Source organism: Ochotona curzoniae, unplaced genomic scaffold (genome assembly GCF_017591425.1).
Source record: "Ochotona curzoniae isolate NIBS_2020 unplaced genomic scaffold, NIBS_Ocur_1.0 contig_908, whole genome shotgun sequence".
Classification (NCBI taxonomy): Eukaryota; Metazoa; Chordata; class Mammalia; order Lagomorpha; family Ochotonidae; genus Ochotona; species Ochotona curzoniae.
The window spans coordinates 20,238,011-20,254,418 of record NW_024466607.1 but is presented as its reverse complement, the minus strand read 5'-3'; the positions used below and the strand labels follow the sequence as shown (position 1 = coordinate 20,254,418).

Genomic DNA, 16,408 nt, shown 5'->3' with positions numbered 1-16,408 from the left:
TGCCTATGCCTGCTCTCATAAAACAGTTGATAGTTATTAAGAAAATCTGTGCCTGAAAGGAATAAGCCCATCTTTCTCTTTTGGTCCAGCACAACTTTCCAAAATCTTACTAGAACTGTTTTTCTGAGAAGAGGCATAAAAAAAATGAGCCTTCAAGCTTAAAATTGTAATTAGAGAATTCACTTTTTATCTGAAGAAATGTTCATCATTATTCCAGGAGTTCTTGGGGCCACATCTGGTTTCAGCCACATTCGTCTCTTTTCTAACGTTGCTGATATTAATGCCAGTTTTAATATCTTGGCACCATAAATGCATAAATGTATCATCCACAGATGTGTTTTTAGGACTGAAACTGTAAATTTGCAAGCAAGAGATTCACAGGATTTTATCATATCATCTCAAAAAGTGTCACAGTTGTGCTAAAATGGTTTTAAATTGCTCATTTCAAACCTGCCTCGGTAGCAAAGTGCCATGCGTGCAGCAGCTTTGCAACCACGTTAGTCATTTTCTCTGCTCCGTTTCCTGGCTGTGTTTGTATTGGGAGCACAGAGTAATGTAATTTAGTAAATTATGATTTGATGGCTGGGCATCAGCCCCAGTGTTGAACAGTATTTGGACTATGATTACTTGCTGGCTTTGTCACAGTTGACATTAATTATTGATGGAAGTTTCAGAAATAGCGCATGTGCCAAGAGCTTTTCACCGTAACGCAGGCTCCAGGCAGGAGGGATGCTAAAGAGTGTGGGGGCAGAGGCACCTGTGGCTTGTTTATGTCTGTGCACAGGGAACCTGGACGCGGTGGGCTGTGTGGTACCCGCGTGAAGGGAATGGTGTAGCGGAAGGATGAACCGTCAGGCTTATTTCTATCGTGTTCCTCCCCAGGAATTGCACCGAAGAAGCCAACTCCAGCCGGAGCCAGCCAAGACGAAGGCTCTCCAGACTGTCATTGAGATGAAGGTAGGAGCTGTACACATTTGTCCAAACAGCTGTGTCCTCGAGTTTGCTCTAACTTGAGGGTGCCTAGCATAAACATGTGAAAGGAAGCTTGTTTTTCCTCTGGGTTCCCTGGTGGGTGCTTTGTGCTGGGTCTTTTTGCCTTCCTGGGTGCGATTTATTGGCCCTTTAATTAGGCTCCCTTTCCTGGGCAGTTAGAAAACAGGGCTCAAGTAGTTGGACTCGGAAAAGAGCTGGGTTCATTTCCAGAGCAGGGCCAGTACCTTTAACCCTCTGGGAGGTTTTTGTGTGTGCTTGAAAAGTAGATTTCTAAAGCTGGAATATTTTGTTTTTTGTTTTCTATTTACATGATATTGAAAAGACAGCTAGAATTTGACAAAGGGACATTATTTTATATGCAGGGAAGTTGTTAAAGAATTAAAAGTATGTTATTAGCAAAATCTACTTTTTAAAGAGTAATACTTTGTGTTGTCTTCCTGTGTTTGCTTGTAATCAAGTCTGGAAGGAATAATCATTTATTTACAGCAGCTCACGAACTATCCTATTTAGTTGTGGAGGTATACAGACACACTATTTAAAGGAATACAAAAGTCCTTCTGGGTGGGCTTAGGGCATTTAAAGAGGATGGCCAAGACATGACCTCTGATTGAAAAAAAAAATGGATCTAAATGAAATTCAATTGTTTTGGCAGTATCTGGAAGTATTATTATTTCTAGTTTTTGCCTGAAGGAAGTAAATCATAAAGTATGTCTTAGGGATAAATAATTCTAGGTTTGAATTGTTTCAGTGAGGAAAAAAAAAATCATAATGAAGATGTTTGCGGTCTGCAGATTTCACACTTGAGCCGAACACTGGGAGAGTTTTCTGGTCACCATCAGCCTACAAAAGGATTCTGAGGCTTGCTGATAGGATAATGATTTTTCTGTTTTTCTCGCTGCACAGGATTTTGAATTGTCTGCCAAAATAGTCCCAACTCCTAGGGAAAAAGAAACTAATATGAGCTATTGAGTTTTTTGGCATACACAATTCTGGCTCGGAATTCTTTCTCTCTTTTTTTTTTTTTTTCCTTAGTCAATGACAGTGTCCTCATCCAAGTGGATTTTTGTGGAAGTAATGCAGAACATCGGCTTTAAAATGATATGTCCCTTCTTGCTGCCCTCCCCCGCCGCCAACAAGATTGCAGGAGTCAAGCTACTGATAATGTATTTGCAGTACATTGGTTTGAAAAATACTGCAGAAAGGAAAAAAATGCCTATCAGTTGTTTGGAAACTGTGTAACCTGAACTTATTTTGAAAAGAAACGTAACATTCTACACATGGGCAGTAATGATTCATAATTAAGCTTTTATTCTCATTTCACATTTTAAGCTTCACATGAAAGCTTTCAAAAAGAGAAAAAGAACAGAAGACCAAAATACTTGCGTTAGTATCATTATTATGATTGCTACTATTATTATTATTTTGCAAAAAGTGGTTCAGTCCCCCTTCGGTCCTCTTTCATGCCCACCTTGCTAGCCCTCTGTCAACACAAACAGAAATGGAGAGAATACACACACACATACACTCCATTTCCAAGTGATTAGAAAAAGAAAAAAGAGTGACTGTGTTTTGAAAATGTTTGGGGAAGCTAGAAGAGACATGTTTCTTAGTATGGTGGCTTTTGTCTTGATAAACATATTTATTCCAAGACAATTGGTGCTTTTTGGTGACTTGTTAAAGTATATATATATATATATATGTATATTTTTTTCTACTGGTTTACTGTTGTTGCCATTGTGTTTTATAAAATAAATGAAAAACAAAACACTCAGGTTAAGAATGTGGGAAAGCATAAAACATGATTTTGAAGAGCTAATTCATCTATGTAAATGAAAGTATTTAAAGTTTGTGGAAAATGGAATTAAAAGGTAAATTTTAGAACAGAATGTTTTTGGAATCCATGCACAATATGGGTATTCAAAAAGTTCATGGGAAATCTGTGTTGTGGATTTTAAAAAGCCTTTGGGTATCAAAATAATCATCTTTTAATTTCCCCTTTATGTGAGCTTTTAGAAGCCTTGTCCTACTGTCAGTAAAGTAAGCCTGGAGCTTTTCTTTTACTAGTGCGAAAATATCATTGGAGGCCGACCTGCAGATGTCAGAACATATTTGAAGAGCACATTAAATCAATATATTTGTTTAGGGAACTGAGCCTGAATTTTTTTGTTATTGTTTTAGGAGATGTCTGTTCATTGGTGAAATCACTGCCTTCTGTTTTGTCAGTGGGGAAGTCTGAGTTCCCTTAGCTTCTGTGCTCAGCACACCTAAATTAAGTTACAGAGGCAGCTGGTCGAGGTTCACGTACTCAGCCCTGGGTGTTGCTTGTGGCAGAGATTGTGATCTCATCCAGTTCTGTTCATGCATTATATGCCTGTGAAACTGGAGGGCACATTGGAAACTCCCATTGTACAAGCTTCAGAGCTGACTACCAAATGAAAATGACCCTTCACCTGGCAGGTGAAACTTGAGGCCATGTCTCAGCTTTGGGTACACAATAGTGTCATCCAGGGCCCTGGCAAGATCTGGAGTTAAGCAAACTTCATTAGAATAAATTGGCCCTAAAGTTTCAGGAACTGACATGAAGTCAGACTTGGAAGTGACCCTTGCTGGTCTCCCCTTCCTTAGAGAAACCTAGGTTGGATTTCTGCACTACCCTCCTCCTCCCTGCCCATACACACGTTGCATTCACTTGAGAGGTGAAAAGTATAGACTGGGAGTTCTACATTTCTATGTATGCCCAGACTTCTTGGGACAATACTGTCCCAGTGGGATGAGGGTTGGGAAAAGTCCAGGTGCGTGGCAGCTCTTCTGAAAATATCACCCACAAGGCCGGCCAGTTGAGCCAGGGGATGAAGAAGTCGCCTGGATAACCACAAAAGGAAGCCAAGTGTATCAAGTCATTTGTGCTTTATCTTCTTGCAGGAAGCTTCAGGTTTTAATTTTGGTCCTGATTTGGTCTGGCAGGTATGTTCCAAGTTTGCGTTCAGAACATGGCGTGGTTTCTTGAAAAAATGAGCTTCTTGTAGATAGCACGAAACTTCCTCCTTTCTGCTTTCACATCTGAAAATTCTAAGCTGTTTTCTGCTCTGAGAACTGTCAATAGAATGGCATGCAAGAGATCTGACTTCTCTTTGTTTCTTAACTTTATTATAAATTTGTTGTGACATAATGTCCAAAAATTTCACTTTCTTGGATTCATTCATAAATGCTACCCATTTTTTTTTATCAGGAAAATGGATTATAGCAATACAGTAATTGTCAGACAGTCAGAACCATTTTTCTTTGTTAGTTATGATGTCCCAGTTCTAGAATCTAATCCAAAGTGGCCAAAGCCAAGAGGAAATTTATTGGCTCACTTAACTGGAAAAAGAAGAAGGGGTTTTACTTCAGTCACAGCTTGATCCAGGGGCTCAGGAAATATTAGCAGATCCCATTTTCTCTCCTTCTATCACTTATCTTGGCTTCCTTTGCTTGAGCTCCATTTCAAGACAGATTGTTTTTTGCCTGTCTGAAAAAGATGGCTATGGTAGTTCCAATGATCATAGAAGAAAGGGCTATGCTGTTCTTTTTTTTGAAAAAAAAAAATATAAAATCCCAATCAATTCTAGAGCCATGATATATTTATTGAGAAAGAGCAGAGAACTTCAGTCCAAATGTTACAGCCCAGGTTGCCAAGACAGCGTGCTGAACTCCCCAGTTCTTATGTGCTCCATGTGTTACATGATACCCATTCTTGGAGAAAAGCAACTATCTGTGAATACAGCAAAAGCGGTCAGATTTTTGGGAAAATTGATCAGGTAGGGTAACTGTGGGGGAGCTAATGTTTCTGTGAACAATGCAAAAAATAAACTTCTGTGATGAGCTGAAGTGAATGAAGCAGCCAGGGGCATAATGTTCTGTTGCACATTGAAGTAAGGATTGTGCTAGCTTCAGCAGCACGTATGCTAAAAGCATATGCTAAAATACAGTACAGAGAAGATTAGCATGGCCCCTGTACATGGATGGCAAATTGAAATGAGGATTGTCGATATTTAACTTTCTAATCACATGACTTGCCATGTTACTTTTATGCTATGAATGGTTTGTCTCTTTTTCTTTTTTTTTAAGATTGATTTGTTTGTTTGAAAGTCAGAGAGAGGGACAGAGACAGAGGCCTTCTATCTACTGGTACACTTCCCTAATTACTGTGATGCCTGGGACTGGGCCTGGCTAAAATCAGGAACCTGGAGCTTCTGCCAGGTTTCCCACAATTTGTTCCATCTTTTGCTACTTTCCCAGATGTATTAGCAGAGAGCTGTGTTAGAAATGGAGCAGCCAGGGTATAAACCAGCACTTATATGGAATTTCTGGACAGTGGCCTAGTATACTATGCCACAGTGCTGGCCTTGAGTTTTTTTCATTGGAATTCATTTATAAGGAATGCATACTGGTCTTGGTTAAGTTGCTGAAGCCTGGTCATATGCAAGAATATGGCTTTGCATTCAGGTGAAACTTCAATGGGGAGGTTGATTTTTGTTATTAAAGTTAAAGGCTACACCTTATTTTGTGCGTAGGCCGATGCCTACTCTTTTGTATGGAGTTGCCCTGCAGTTGCTTTGTTTACCATAAGAAGTATCTTGATGTTTGGTCACATTCACCCCATTGCATTTCACTAGATATACAAGGAATGCACTAGAACTTTGTGAAGTCAAGTTGCTGCCTGGGGCTAGCACTGTGATGTAGTGGGGATGGTGCTGGCATCTCATTTGGGCACCCATTCAAGTCCTGGTTGCTCCATTTCTGATCCAGCTTCCCACTTTGGCACCTGTGAAGACAGCAGAGGATGACCCAAGTGCTTGGGACCCTGAACCCTAGGGGAGACCTACCAAGAAACTTCTTGTTTCTGGTTTTGCGCTGGCTCAGTGCCAACCGTTGCACCCACTTGATGAATTAATCAGTAGATGGGAAATCTATGTCTGTCTGTCTCTCACTCTCTGCCTTTCAAATAAAATAAATCCATCTTAAAAAAAAAAAAACACAAGACAGCAACAACAACAAAACGGGTTACTATGTGGCAACTTCTCCAAGGTCACATAGCTAGGAAAGGCGGGAATTCAGATCCAAATTGTGGGTATTGAACACAGCCCAGGATTCCTCATGAATTTACTGGAAGTCCTCTCAACTATGTAAACAAAATTAAAAAGAAAATAAAAAATGTTTTAAGGAGTCTTACCCTGAATGTTTTGTTGTTGTTGTTAACAGTGTGGAGTAATAACTTATTTGAATTTGCAAAGTCTTAGATTTTTCATGTTCAGTATCTATTTATGAGACCAAAGTTATCCTTTAGCTTACTGTTTTCTTGGAAAATTTGTTAATCTTCCCATCTTTCAACTTGAAAAACATTTTTTTAACTTTTTTTTTTTGTTTTCCTCAAATGGGGAGTGGTAGTGAGGCAGTTGATTTTAAGTGATGCCCAGAAAATGCAAAATGTTGAGTTACATGTTATTTCTAGAATATATAGGTTTGTCATTTAGAAGCGAGTAAGATGTTTTTTTAAAAATGAAATTTATGCACTTGATCTTAGTCAAAAGGCTGGGAAATGATTAAAAAAAAAAAGAAAGAAAGAAAAGAAAAGAAAGAGATTTCTTGTAACATTTTTGCCCAAATTCTTGTTACAAAATGTTTAACTCTAAATGTCAGTTAGTTGCTAATTGATTCTTCCTGCTCTTAACTGGGTTAGTTTGTATGAATATGACTTCTGTGATCACAAACACCATTGTTTTCTTAGCAGCTATTTTGTTATTTTTTTTTTTTTTGCGAAGCACTGTGGTATGCCTTTTAGAATAATGAGGTTCTCTGCTGCAAGGAGCTGCTAGAAGGGAGTGTGCAAGACAGGTTGAAACAGTGATGTAAAAATGGCTGCAGAGTCCCTGGCTACAAGGACTCAAAGGATAGCAGATAAGAGAAAGGCAAGGAAGTTGGAAGAGAGGTAGCATTTAAAAAGGAACTTGAAAGCCTTGTATGATTTTGGTTAGAGGAAATGTGGTTTACAAACAGTGGGTACTTGAGCAGCCAAACAAGGAAGCTGGACAATATAAAGAGGGCCTGGGAAGGAACAACTGGTTCCATTTAGTTACAAAGAGATGTCTGTAAGTTTAAAAGGAAAAAAAAAATCAAATTAAACCTTCAGAAAGTACGAGGAAAGAAAGAGTAAGAATGAAAGCTTAAAGTAATGAAATAAAAAAAAAACAAACATATACCAGATAGTAACACCGAGGTTAAATGCTGACTTTCAGAAGATATTAATAAACATGAAAATCTTAGAATCATGAAGAAAAATAGACAGCACAAATAACGAATATTGGGAATGAAAGGACTGCATCTCTGTAAGTCTTATTAACATTACCAGTGTGAGAGAGAGGCAAGCCTCCATCTGGTTGAGTCTCTATTTGGGATGTCTGTATTTGGTATTGGAATGCTGGTTTGAGGCCTGCTAGTTCATTTTCAATCCAGGTTCCTGCTAATACTCTTGGAAGGCAAGAATAACGGTCCCTGTCACCTGTGTGGGAGACCTAAAGGAGTTCTGAGTGTTTGGCTTCAGTCTGGCCCAGCTCTCCCTGGCTGTTTGTAGATAGTTAAAAAGAGTGAACCAGTGGATGGCAAAATCAGTCTGTCAGTTCTCTGCCTTTCTCCTTCTCTTCTCCTCTTGTCCTCTTTCTTCCCCATTTTCCTCCTTCTCTGTTACTCTGCCTTTCAAAGAAATAATAAATTTATCATCTTTTAAATGAGAGGGTTTTTATCAACATTTTTATGATACAGTTGAAATTTCTGACAGCTTGATAAATTCTTTTAAAAGTACAGTTTGCCAAAATTGTATGAAAATAAATAGAATTTCTGACTCATATTTTATGTTTTAAAATGGGTTATATAACTGAAAATTTTACCACTTAACCCAAATCTCTAAAACTTAGACCTATCAAAAAACGCCGGCAAATTCGGATGGGTTCTTCAGTGAATCCTAGCAAATACTGGAGGAAGAAATTAAATGACTTGTATAGAAACTCTATCAGAATCAATTAAAGAGGGGGCTCATCCCATGTTACTTTGTTAAGACAGTAAATCCATGATATTAATACCTAGCAGAGATATAAGAAGAAGAGAGTACTTCAAGAAGTTTTTTGGTAGACACTGATGTAAAATAGCCTAGCTGAATCCATGAACAAATAAATGATATAACCAAGTTGTGCTTATCCTAGGAATGTGAAGTTGAGTTAATATTTGGATAGCAATCAATTTAGTTGACCAATAGGCTAAAGCGTTACTTTAACTTGAATATATGTAGAGAAAGCTATTTAATAACTGAAGTATTAATGTGACATAAATATATGTAGAAAAGCTATTTGATACATGCTACATCTATGCATTTCTGTCTACCAGTGGCTCCCTGCTCCAGTAAAACAAAGTTTTAATAAACTCAAATTAGAAATGAAAGTTTTCTTAATCTAATATGAGATGACCATGAGAACTCTCCAGCAAATATCATAATCAGTGGTAAGTGGTAAATGCTTTTCAGTATGATGCTAGAAATAAGACAAAATGCCCTTTACCACCACTTATATTTAACAGTTTTTAAGAACATCATAGGTATAAGAACTAAAAAGGAAGAAATTAAACCATTCTTATGTACCATAATTATGTGTTTAGGAAATCTCAGTGAATTTATACATAAGTCATCAGATGCGTATGTGAATTCAGCCAGATGGCTGGTCAGAATTTAAGAATGTGCCTGTGGAAGTTGGCATTCAGTCTAGCAATTAGATGCTACTTAAATTGCCCAGTTTACATGTTGGAGTACCTGGATTTGATACTCAGTGCAACTCCGGATTCTAGCTTCCTGTCAGTGCACACCCAGGATGGCAATGAGGAAAGTTCAAGTAATTGGGATCTTGTCACTCATGTAAGAGACTGGACTGTATTCTGGGTCTGTGTTTCTGTACAGTCCAGTCCTAGTGGTTGCATGCATTTAGAGAATGAGTCAACATATGGAAGCACTCTCTCTTGCTCCCTCTCTAACTCTCAAATAAATGAATAACTTTTAAAAAGTTAACTCTTATTAAAGAGGGAATCCATCCTGTATGTCAGTTATAAACAATGATAAAACTGAAATTTAGAAAACACATCACATAATAATGATACGAAAAACCCAAATATATAGTAGTAACTCTTCCATTTACATTATACCCAGTTAAAGTACAAAGGTACAAAGTATTCACTCAATATACAATAAGTAAAAGCAAAGCAAATACCCGTCATAAAGAAGACAAATAGTGGAATATTCATGTAATAAGTTGTTCTATGGTAATGAAAAAGACAAAGTCATTGCTATTTATAACAGCATGGTTGAATGTCACTTCCAAAATAACCTCGGAACAAGACAGCCTCATAGGTGTCTGATCCTGTTTATTTGTTATCTCCAAAACAGGTAGAAATAGCTACCTGACATAACTCTCCAGACCGTGGTTAATTACAGGAGGAAGGAGTGTAGCAGTGAGAAGAGCAGGAAGGGAACAACTGGAATGCAGGTCACAGCTTTATTTTGTGATCTTGTTAGCAAGTGCCTAAGTGTGTGCACTTTATCATGAATCATCCTGCTGATGAAAACCTATGATTTGGGTTTCATTATGTTGTACTTTCATTAAAATGTTTGCTTAAAGATAAAGTTAGGTAGACTCGAAAGAAAAAAAAAATCACCCAGTTAAAAATTCAGTAGGGGCTATTCTTGTGGTGTAATGTGATAAACTGCCACCTGTTTGGTCTGCTTCTGATACAGCTCTTGCTAATATGTCTGGGAAGGTAGTAGAAGATGACTCAAATATTTGAGTTCTGCTCCTCATTTGAGAGATCACAGTGGGGTTCCTGGCTTCTGACGTTCGTCTCCCTCAGTTTTGGGTGTTGTAACCATTTGGAAAGTGAGCTGGCATGTGAAATCAGTCTCTCTCTCTCTGCCTTTCAAACAAATAAACATTTTTTTTTTTTTAGTATGATGGGCAAAGGATTTGAGTACACAATTTTCCATAGAAGATATATAAACGGCTGGTGAGGGCATAAAAAGACTCGCAATGTTATTTGTCATTGAGAAAACACAAATCAAAACCACAAATTAGAAGCAGTTTCTACCCAGTTAGCGCAACAAAAGTAAAAAAAAAAAAAAAAAAAAAAAGACATCCAATAACAGATGTGGAAAAGTATTGGAAAACTTGAACTTCATCTTTTTTTGGCAGGAATATATTAAGATGTAGTTCGAGTTTTAAAACTGGCTGGTAGTTCTGCAAAATGTGATCCATATACCATGTAACTTAATAGTTCCACTCCTAGGTACATACTCAACAGAACTGAAAACGTGTTCACACCAAAACATACACAGAACTCCTATAACCTTTCTAGTAGCCAAAATCAAGGAAACAACATATGATATATCCAGACTCTGGAATGTTATTCAGCAATAAAAAGTAATTTGAGTCCTGATATATGTGACATAAGGGTGAATCTTGAACATGTACTTAGTGGATGAGGCCAGGCATAAAAGGTCCATTACTGTATGATTTTATTTATATGAAATGTCCCAAATCAGCAATTAGAGACAAAAGAGTTTAGTGATTGCCAGGCACAACAGAAGGAGAAGCAAGAGGAGTACCTGCTAAAAGGTGCAGAACTTTGGGGTGATGTACCTATTCTAGGAAGTGGGTGTTTAGCCCAGTGACTGAGATGCTCATATCCCACATAGGAGAGCTTCAGTTTATTTCTGGCTCTTCTGCTCACTCAGGCTTCCCTGGGAGGCAGCAGCAATACTTGATACTGATTGGATTCCTGCCATCCTTGCAGAGGTCTGTATTGAGTTTTTGGATCCTGGTCCTTACTCCAATTCCATGTTCTGGAATTTAGCAGTGTGATGCTCTTACAGATAATTAAATTGTATACTTTAGGAGATTGACTTTTATGATCTGTATATTATAATCAATAAATACATTGTTAAAAACTGAAGAGGGGCTGGCATTTTGGCTTAGTGAGTTAAGCTGCTGCTTGAGAATCTAACATTTCATACTGGAGCACAAGTTCGTGTCCCAGCTGCTCTGCTTCTGACCCAGCTCCCTGCTAACACGCCTGTGAAAGCAGCAGAAGATGGCTCAAGTGTTTGGGCCCCTGCAATCACCTGGGGGACCCAGATGGAATTCTGTGTTCCTAGCTTCAGCATGGCCCATCCCTGTCTATGTTAACCACTTGAGGGTTGAACCAGCAGATGGAAGATCTCTGTCTATCTCTACCACCACAAAATGCTAAACAAAACGTTAAAATGGAGGTGATTAATAGCTTTGGTTGCTATAAATAAAAGCGAGCTATTAAATCACTAAAAAGTATACTTCTTAGGTTTATACAAGAGACTTAATGCTATAAATATAAAAAGAGGTTATGTTTATCAGTGTGGAATTAATTTTTGGAGGGAAAGAGTACTTAAAATTTCATATATATTCAAAGTAGGAAGATCATGAAGACTTTTTGTCCCGTTTTCATTGTTCCTACATTTTCATATCTTTAGTAATTGATTTTCCCTATATGAGAACAATAAATTATTATGTAGGAAAAACAAGAGTAAGTTGATTAAAATGAAATCCATCACGAAAAAGCTTAAGGTTGCATTTAGTGTAATCATCGCCTTTTCCTGCTGGACTGAGAAGTTTCCCAAGGGGAGTGGATTTGAGTCTCTGTGGTGACTGAGGAGCTGGCTGTGCTGTGTAGTGCTGTCCTGTGGCACCCCCTCCCACCTGTGAAATGGGGTCCTTGACACTTGCACATCTCAAGTTGAGGTGGGGATTGAAATGAACTAAGGTGTGGGAAAAAAAGTCCTGAGACACCACAGATCTTTAAGGATGCCTTGGCTCCTCCACCGCTTCCCCATTTCGTCTGGATGTTGACTTTCACCTATCAAAACGAGGTAACACCTGTGACCAAGAACTTCCCCCTCCCCAAAGAAGAGGTGCTAGATAAGCTTACCCAAGACAAAATCTAAACTGGGTTAAGTACAGAGCTTCTAAAAGGCTTGTGAAAGTAGAAACCAGTAGAGAAGAGATTCCTAGCGGGCATAATAAATGACCTAGGGAATTAGCTTTCTGGCTAACCAGCCTCTGGCAAGGTGCATGAGCCTGTTTGTTCTTACTGTTCTCCGGCAAATGAAGGGATTGGGCTAAGTATCCTGATTTAAGAATTATCCCAAGTCTGCCAGATTCGTGACTGGCAATTTGGACCCTCAAAGGGCCCTCCTGGGGACTCAGAACTGACATGACATTCTTGCAAAGTTTAAATCAGCTTTGCTCCATTCCTTGTCCGCCCAGCCCAGACCAGCAGTCATGGCCCTCTCCCTTGCTGGTGCTGGGTTCCCAGCCTATTGTTTATTTAGGGCTTGTAATTTCCTTACTGGCGTGCGCCCCTGCCAGCAGGGTTGAGAAGTCAACCACAGGCCTCAAGTGAACTTCCCCTTTCAAGTTTCAGTAATGACAGTGTACCGACCATCACATGCCTCATCCCTGAGGCATGGTCCAGTTTCCACATCCATCAGGCCGCGCTGGGTGACTTGGGGTGGCCTGAATTCCATTGCCGCTTGTTGCTTTTTCCATGAGACAAACTGGTTGAGCACAGATGGATTTGTGGTATGTGTTGGAGATCCTAAGAAGGAGGCCTCAAAACCTACCAGGAGGTGGATTAAAAGAAATGAATAGAGAAAGTGTAAATTTTTAAAAGGATGGTAAAGACAGATTCTTCTCCCAGTCTTTTTCTGCACAGCACTGAAAGAAAAGCAGAGGAGGCTACCAGATACCCATCTTTCGGAGCTCCCTGAAATAGATTTGGTGTGTTGCACAGTAGTGTGATGCTGAATTCCTGATGTTTTCAGAGGTAGACAGCTAGCATTCATACCCACTTTGTAGCCAGATGCCATGGAAGATGACATCCAATTATCCTTAGGGCAGCACTGCACACAGCACACACGCACACACACACACTGAGAGAAACAGAGAGAGAAAGCGTGCGAGAGCGAGCAGACTCATCTGGAAGCATTTTCTGAAACTTTTCTCTCCCTAAACTCTTTGGCTAATCTCTTTACTATTTTCTTTTGACCTTGCTTCGTGGTCTTTAGAGGAAAAATACTGTGCAGAAGAAAAAAATCAGAATAGCTCAGCTCCTAGGTGGCGCACTTTTCTAAAGCCAGTCTTTCCTGAGGTTGACCTGCAGATGGCAAGGCCACAATCTCTAGGTTCCTCTCTCCTAGTCCAGGGAGGCTTGTCTGTCAGAGAAACCATTGTAAAAATTAAACAGGTTATTCACTATCTGTGGGTCTTCTGACCTGTTTGTGGGGAAGTCGGTCCTCAATTCATATGATAATGAGTGAGATTAAATGAGATTTTGGTAGTACAGTGCTTGCGTAAGTGAACATGACACAACAGCTGATTTTACTGATTGCAATTGAAAGAGTTACAGAGAGAAGGAGAGAGCACTTGATCTTCCATCTTCTGGTTCACTCCGCAGATGTCCTCAATAGCTGTTGCTGGGCTGGCCCAAAGCCAGGAGCCAGGAGCTTCTTCATCCAAATTTCCCAAGTGGGAGAAAGGGCCCAAACATTTGAGCCATCTTCCACTGCTTTCCTAGGCACATTAATAGGGAGCTGGGTTGGATGTAGAGCAGCTGGGACTTGAACCGAAGCCCATATGGGATGGTGGTGTTTTAAGGGACATCTTTACTTGCTAAGCCACAGTGTACAGCATCTATTGATTGTATTTTAATTTCCTAATAAAGAAACATTGATTTGATCCTGTTTCATTCCTTTTTATATAGTCCATATATGAGAATTTGTACATTAGACATTCTTTTAGATGAGATGTAAGTGGGGAAGAAAACAGGTATTAAAATAGAATCTTTGTCTTTCCCCAACCCCTGAGCTAAGGAGTCTACAAGTAAGTAAAGATTTTTCTGTCTGTTTCCACCTGAAAGCAATTGTTCTTTTAGAGATACTAGGGTAGCTCATCTTCGTGTAGACATTTGGGAGCTTTTGCTTTAGTCTCTTTCCCAGGCAAATGTGCTGGCAATGGAACTGATCAGAGTTAGCCAGTGTTTCCTCCCAGGCTTTGGGGATATAGAAGAGCCCTCAGCATTTATTGAAGCAGCTTTTCATGTAGGGCTGATCCTCAGTGGTGAGGCACAGGCTTTGCTACATATGGTGTTAAAATCTTCAGAAACTCCAGAATGCCAGACCTTGCTGCCCTCCATCCATCCATCCATCTCCTGGAACTCTCCACATCCAGGAAGTTAACTCCTTTCTTTGAGGGGCAGGGATTTCACGGACCTGGCTCCAGTGTTCTGGGTAGTGCCTGTTCTGGTGGCTTCTTGTCCTGTTGCACACTGGTTTTTGAGTGACTTGGCATCACCCTTAACTCTGTGGGATTTAGAACACAGGGGTTCAGTTGCCAGTCATGACATTCCAGTCATCATACCTGTCCCCGCTGGTTCTTTCCTTTCACTTCCCTTCCTTCTTGACTCTGTTCCTGCCCTTGTTTTCTGCTACTTTCCTGTGACTCCCGTCAATTCTTCTTCCTTCCTTTGGGCGACACTGTCATTGTTTTTCTTATCCCAACTCCAGACCATGTCTGAGAAATTCCCTTATCACTGAGCTGGTGAATCTGTCATCTGTGGCTTCTGTTTTTATCATTCATTTCCCAAAGGCTGAGTTATTGCCTGTTTTCTTGTTTACCGGTATATAGATGACTGCCATTCAGATTCACATAAGAACTTCTAACTTGATTCTAAAGATGAGTTAGCCTTCCCCCTCTTTTATTTCTAACTCCACCTCTGGTGATCCTACACATTGCCAGCTTCCCTATAGGTTTCACAATATTTTGTCTAACTGAATTTTAGTATTATATTTCACACTACCACATATGTATTATATTCTCCCATTATGAGTGACAGAAACCTTGCTCTTATATTTTCTGATATTCTGAGTTCTAATGCATGGTTTCATAGAAGGCCATATCCACCCTCAGTTTTTATTTAACTTCCAGAACAGATAGAAGAGCTTTGCTGGAGAGCAGAGCTCACCTTGGGAACAGTTGTCATGTCAATATGATGTATGGTGCTTGCATCTGGGCATGGCTACATGGTTGGAAAACCCTACTAAAACCATAGAGACTTGGGAAACTGCAGTTCCTCAAAAAAAAAAAAAAAGAAGCTGAGAATACAAAATAATTGATCCATGTTATGGCTAGAAGCCAGACAAGTAATATTCATTGAGCACCTGTTGTATGTCAGCTATTATGTTTGGCGTTTCATATGTTGCTCTCATTTAGTTTTCCTGTCCATCTTGGCTCATAGGGTAGACAAGCTTAGATACATGTTCAACAACACTCAACAGGATGGATGATAAAGAAAGCTGCTGCCTTCTACAGGTGTACTGAACAGAAGAGAGAAATTGTTGGGGACTCATTACATTGTTGTTGGCCTATGTCATGGTTCCATGATAGGTATTTTGCATATATATATCACTTCATTTGTATTTATGGGTGCTTAAAGCCTGGCGTTATTTCAGAGAGGCTGAGTTCTCACCTAAATACACTTGCATCCTAGTTTGTTTCATTCTAGGAGTAAGACTTCACCTTACCAAGTGATCTGTCTGGATTATTTTGCCTTTAGCTGTTTTTTGTTGTTCAAATTGAGTCTGTTAACCACTCAGTGGGTAACAGATTGGTACGTGGAGACCAAAGCTTCGTAAGTCAGCTCTTGTCCAACAAGAGCCACTAGAGTCACATCTTCTGCCAGGGGTCGTTGCCAAGGTGCACAGAAACAGTAAGGATGCAACTCCAGAGAGTGGGCTTCCTGAGGAAAGAATCAAAAGTAGGTAAATGAGAAACAAAGATGTAATTGCTTTCAGTTTGGCTTTAGAGTCTGTGCTTCTACAGTTACTGCCTAAAGCTAAATCCCATCTGAAAAAACAAACAAACAAACAAACTAGGCAGGTCCAGAAACAGTAACATCACTGACGGACAGCATTGCCCCCATCTTCTATTCAGGGCATTGCCTTTTTGATAGCTTGCAGGTAAGGTGTGGTGCATGCAAAGCACGTGTCACGGCCCCACCCCCAGCCTAGTAAAGCATTGTCATTGTTAACATAAGTCAGCAATGACAAGGCCCATTCCTGTTTGTTCCCCAGTTCCATGAGGTACACAAAGGGAACACAATAACCTCCGATTTTATTCCATGCTGTTTAATTCTGAAAGTCTACTCCCAAAGTCACTGATCCTATATCCTGAGAATGCTGCAAGAATGAAATGAGTGCAGTATGTAAAAATCCCAGAAAAATGACTGACACATAGCAGGTGTTTCATAAAGAAGAATT

General features: G+C 39.6%; 1 protein-coding gene and 1 non-coding gene across 4 annotated transcripts in view; both read left to right on the top strand.

The window, feature by feature from the left end:
* ERC2 (ELKS/RAB6-interacting/CAST family member 2) overlaps window positions 1-16,408 on the top strand; it is a 628,330-nt gene that overhangs the window by 208,400 nt on the left and 403,522 nt on the right. For all 3 annotated transcript variants that reach the window (XM_040994652.1, XM_040994651.1, XM_040994650.1), the window contains exon 3: window positions 883-957. In XM_040994652.1, the coding sequence (XP_040850586.1) occupies window positions 883-957 (75 nt within the window). The remainder of the gene's footprint in view (window positions 1-882; window positions 958-16,408) is intronic.
* LOC121166196 lies at window positions 4,920-5,028 on the top strand. The gene has a single exon (XR_005885359.1). It is a non-coding gene; the product is annotated as a U6 spliceosomal RNA (small nuclear RNA).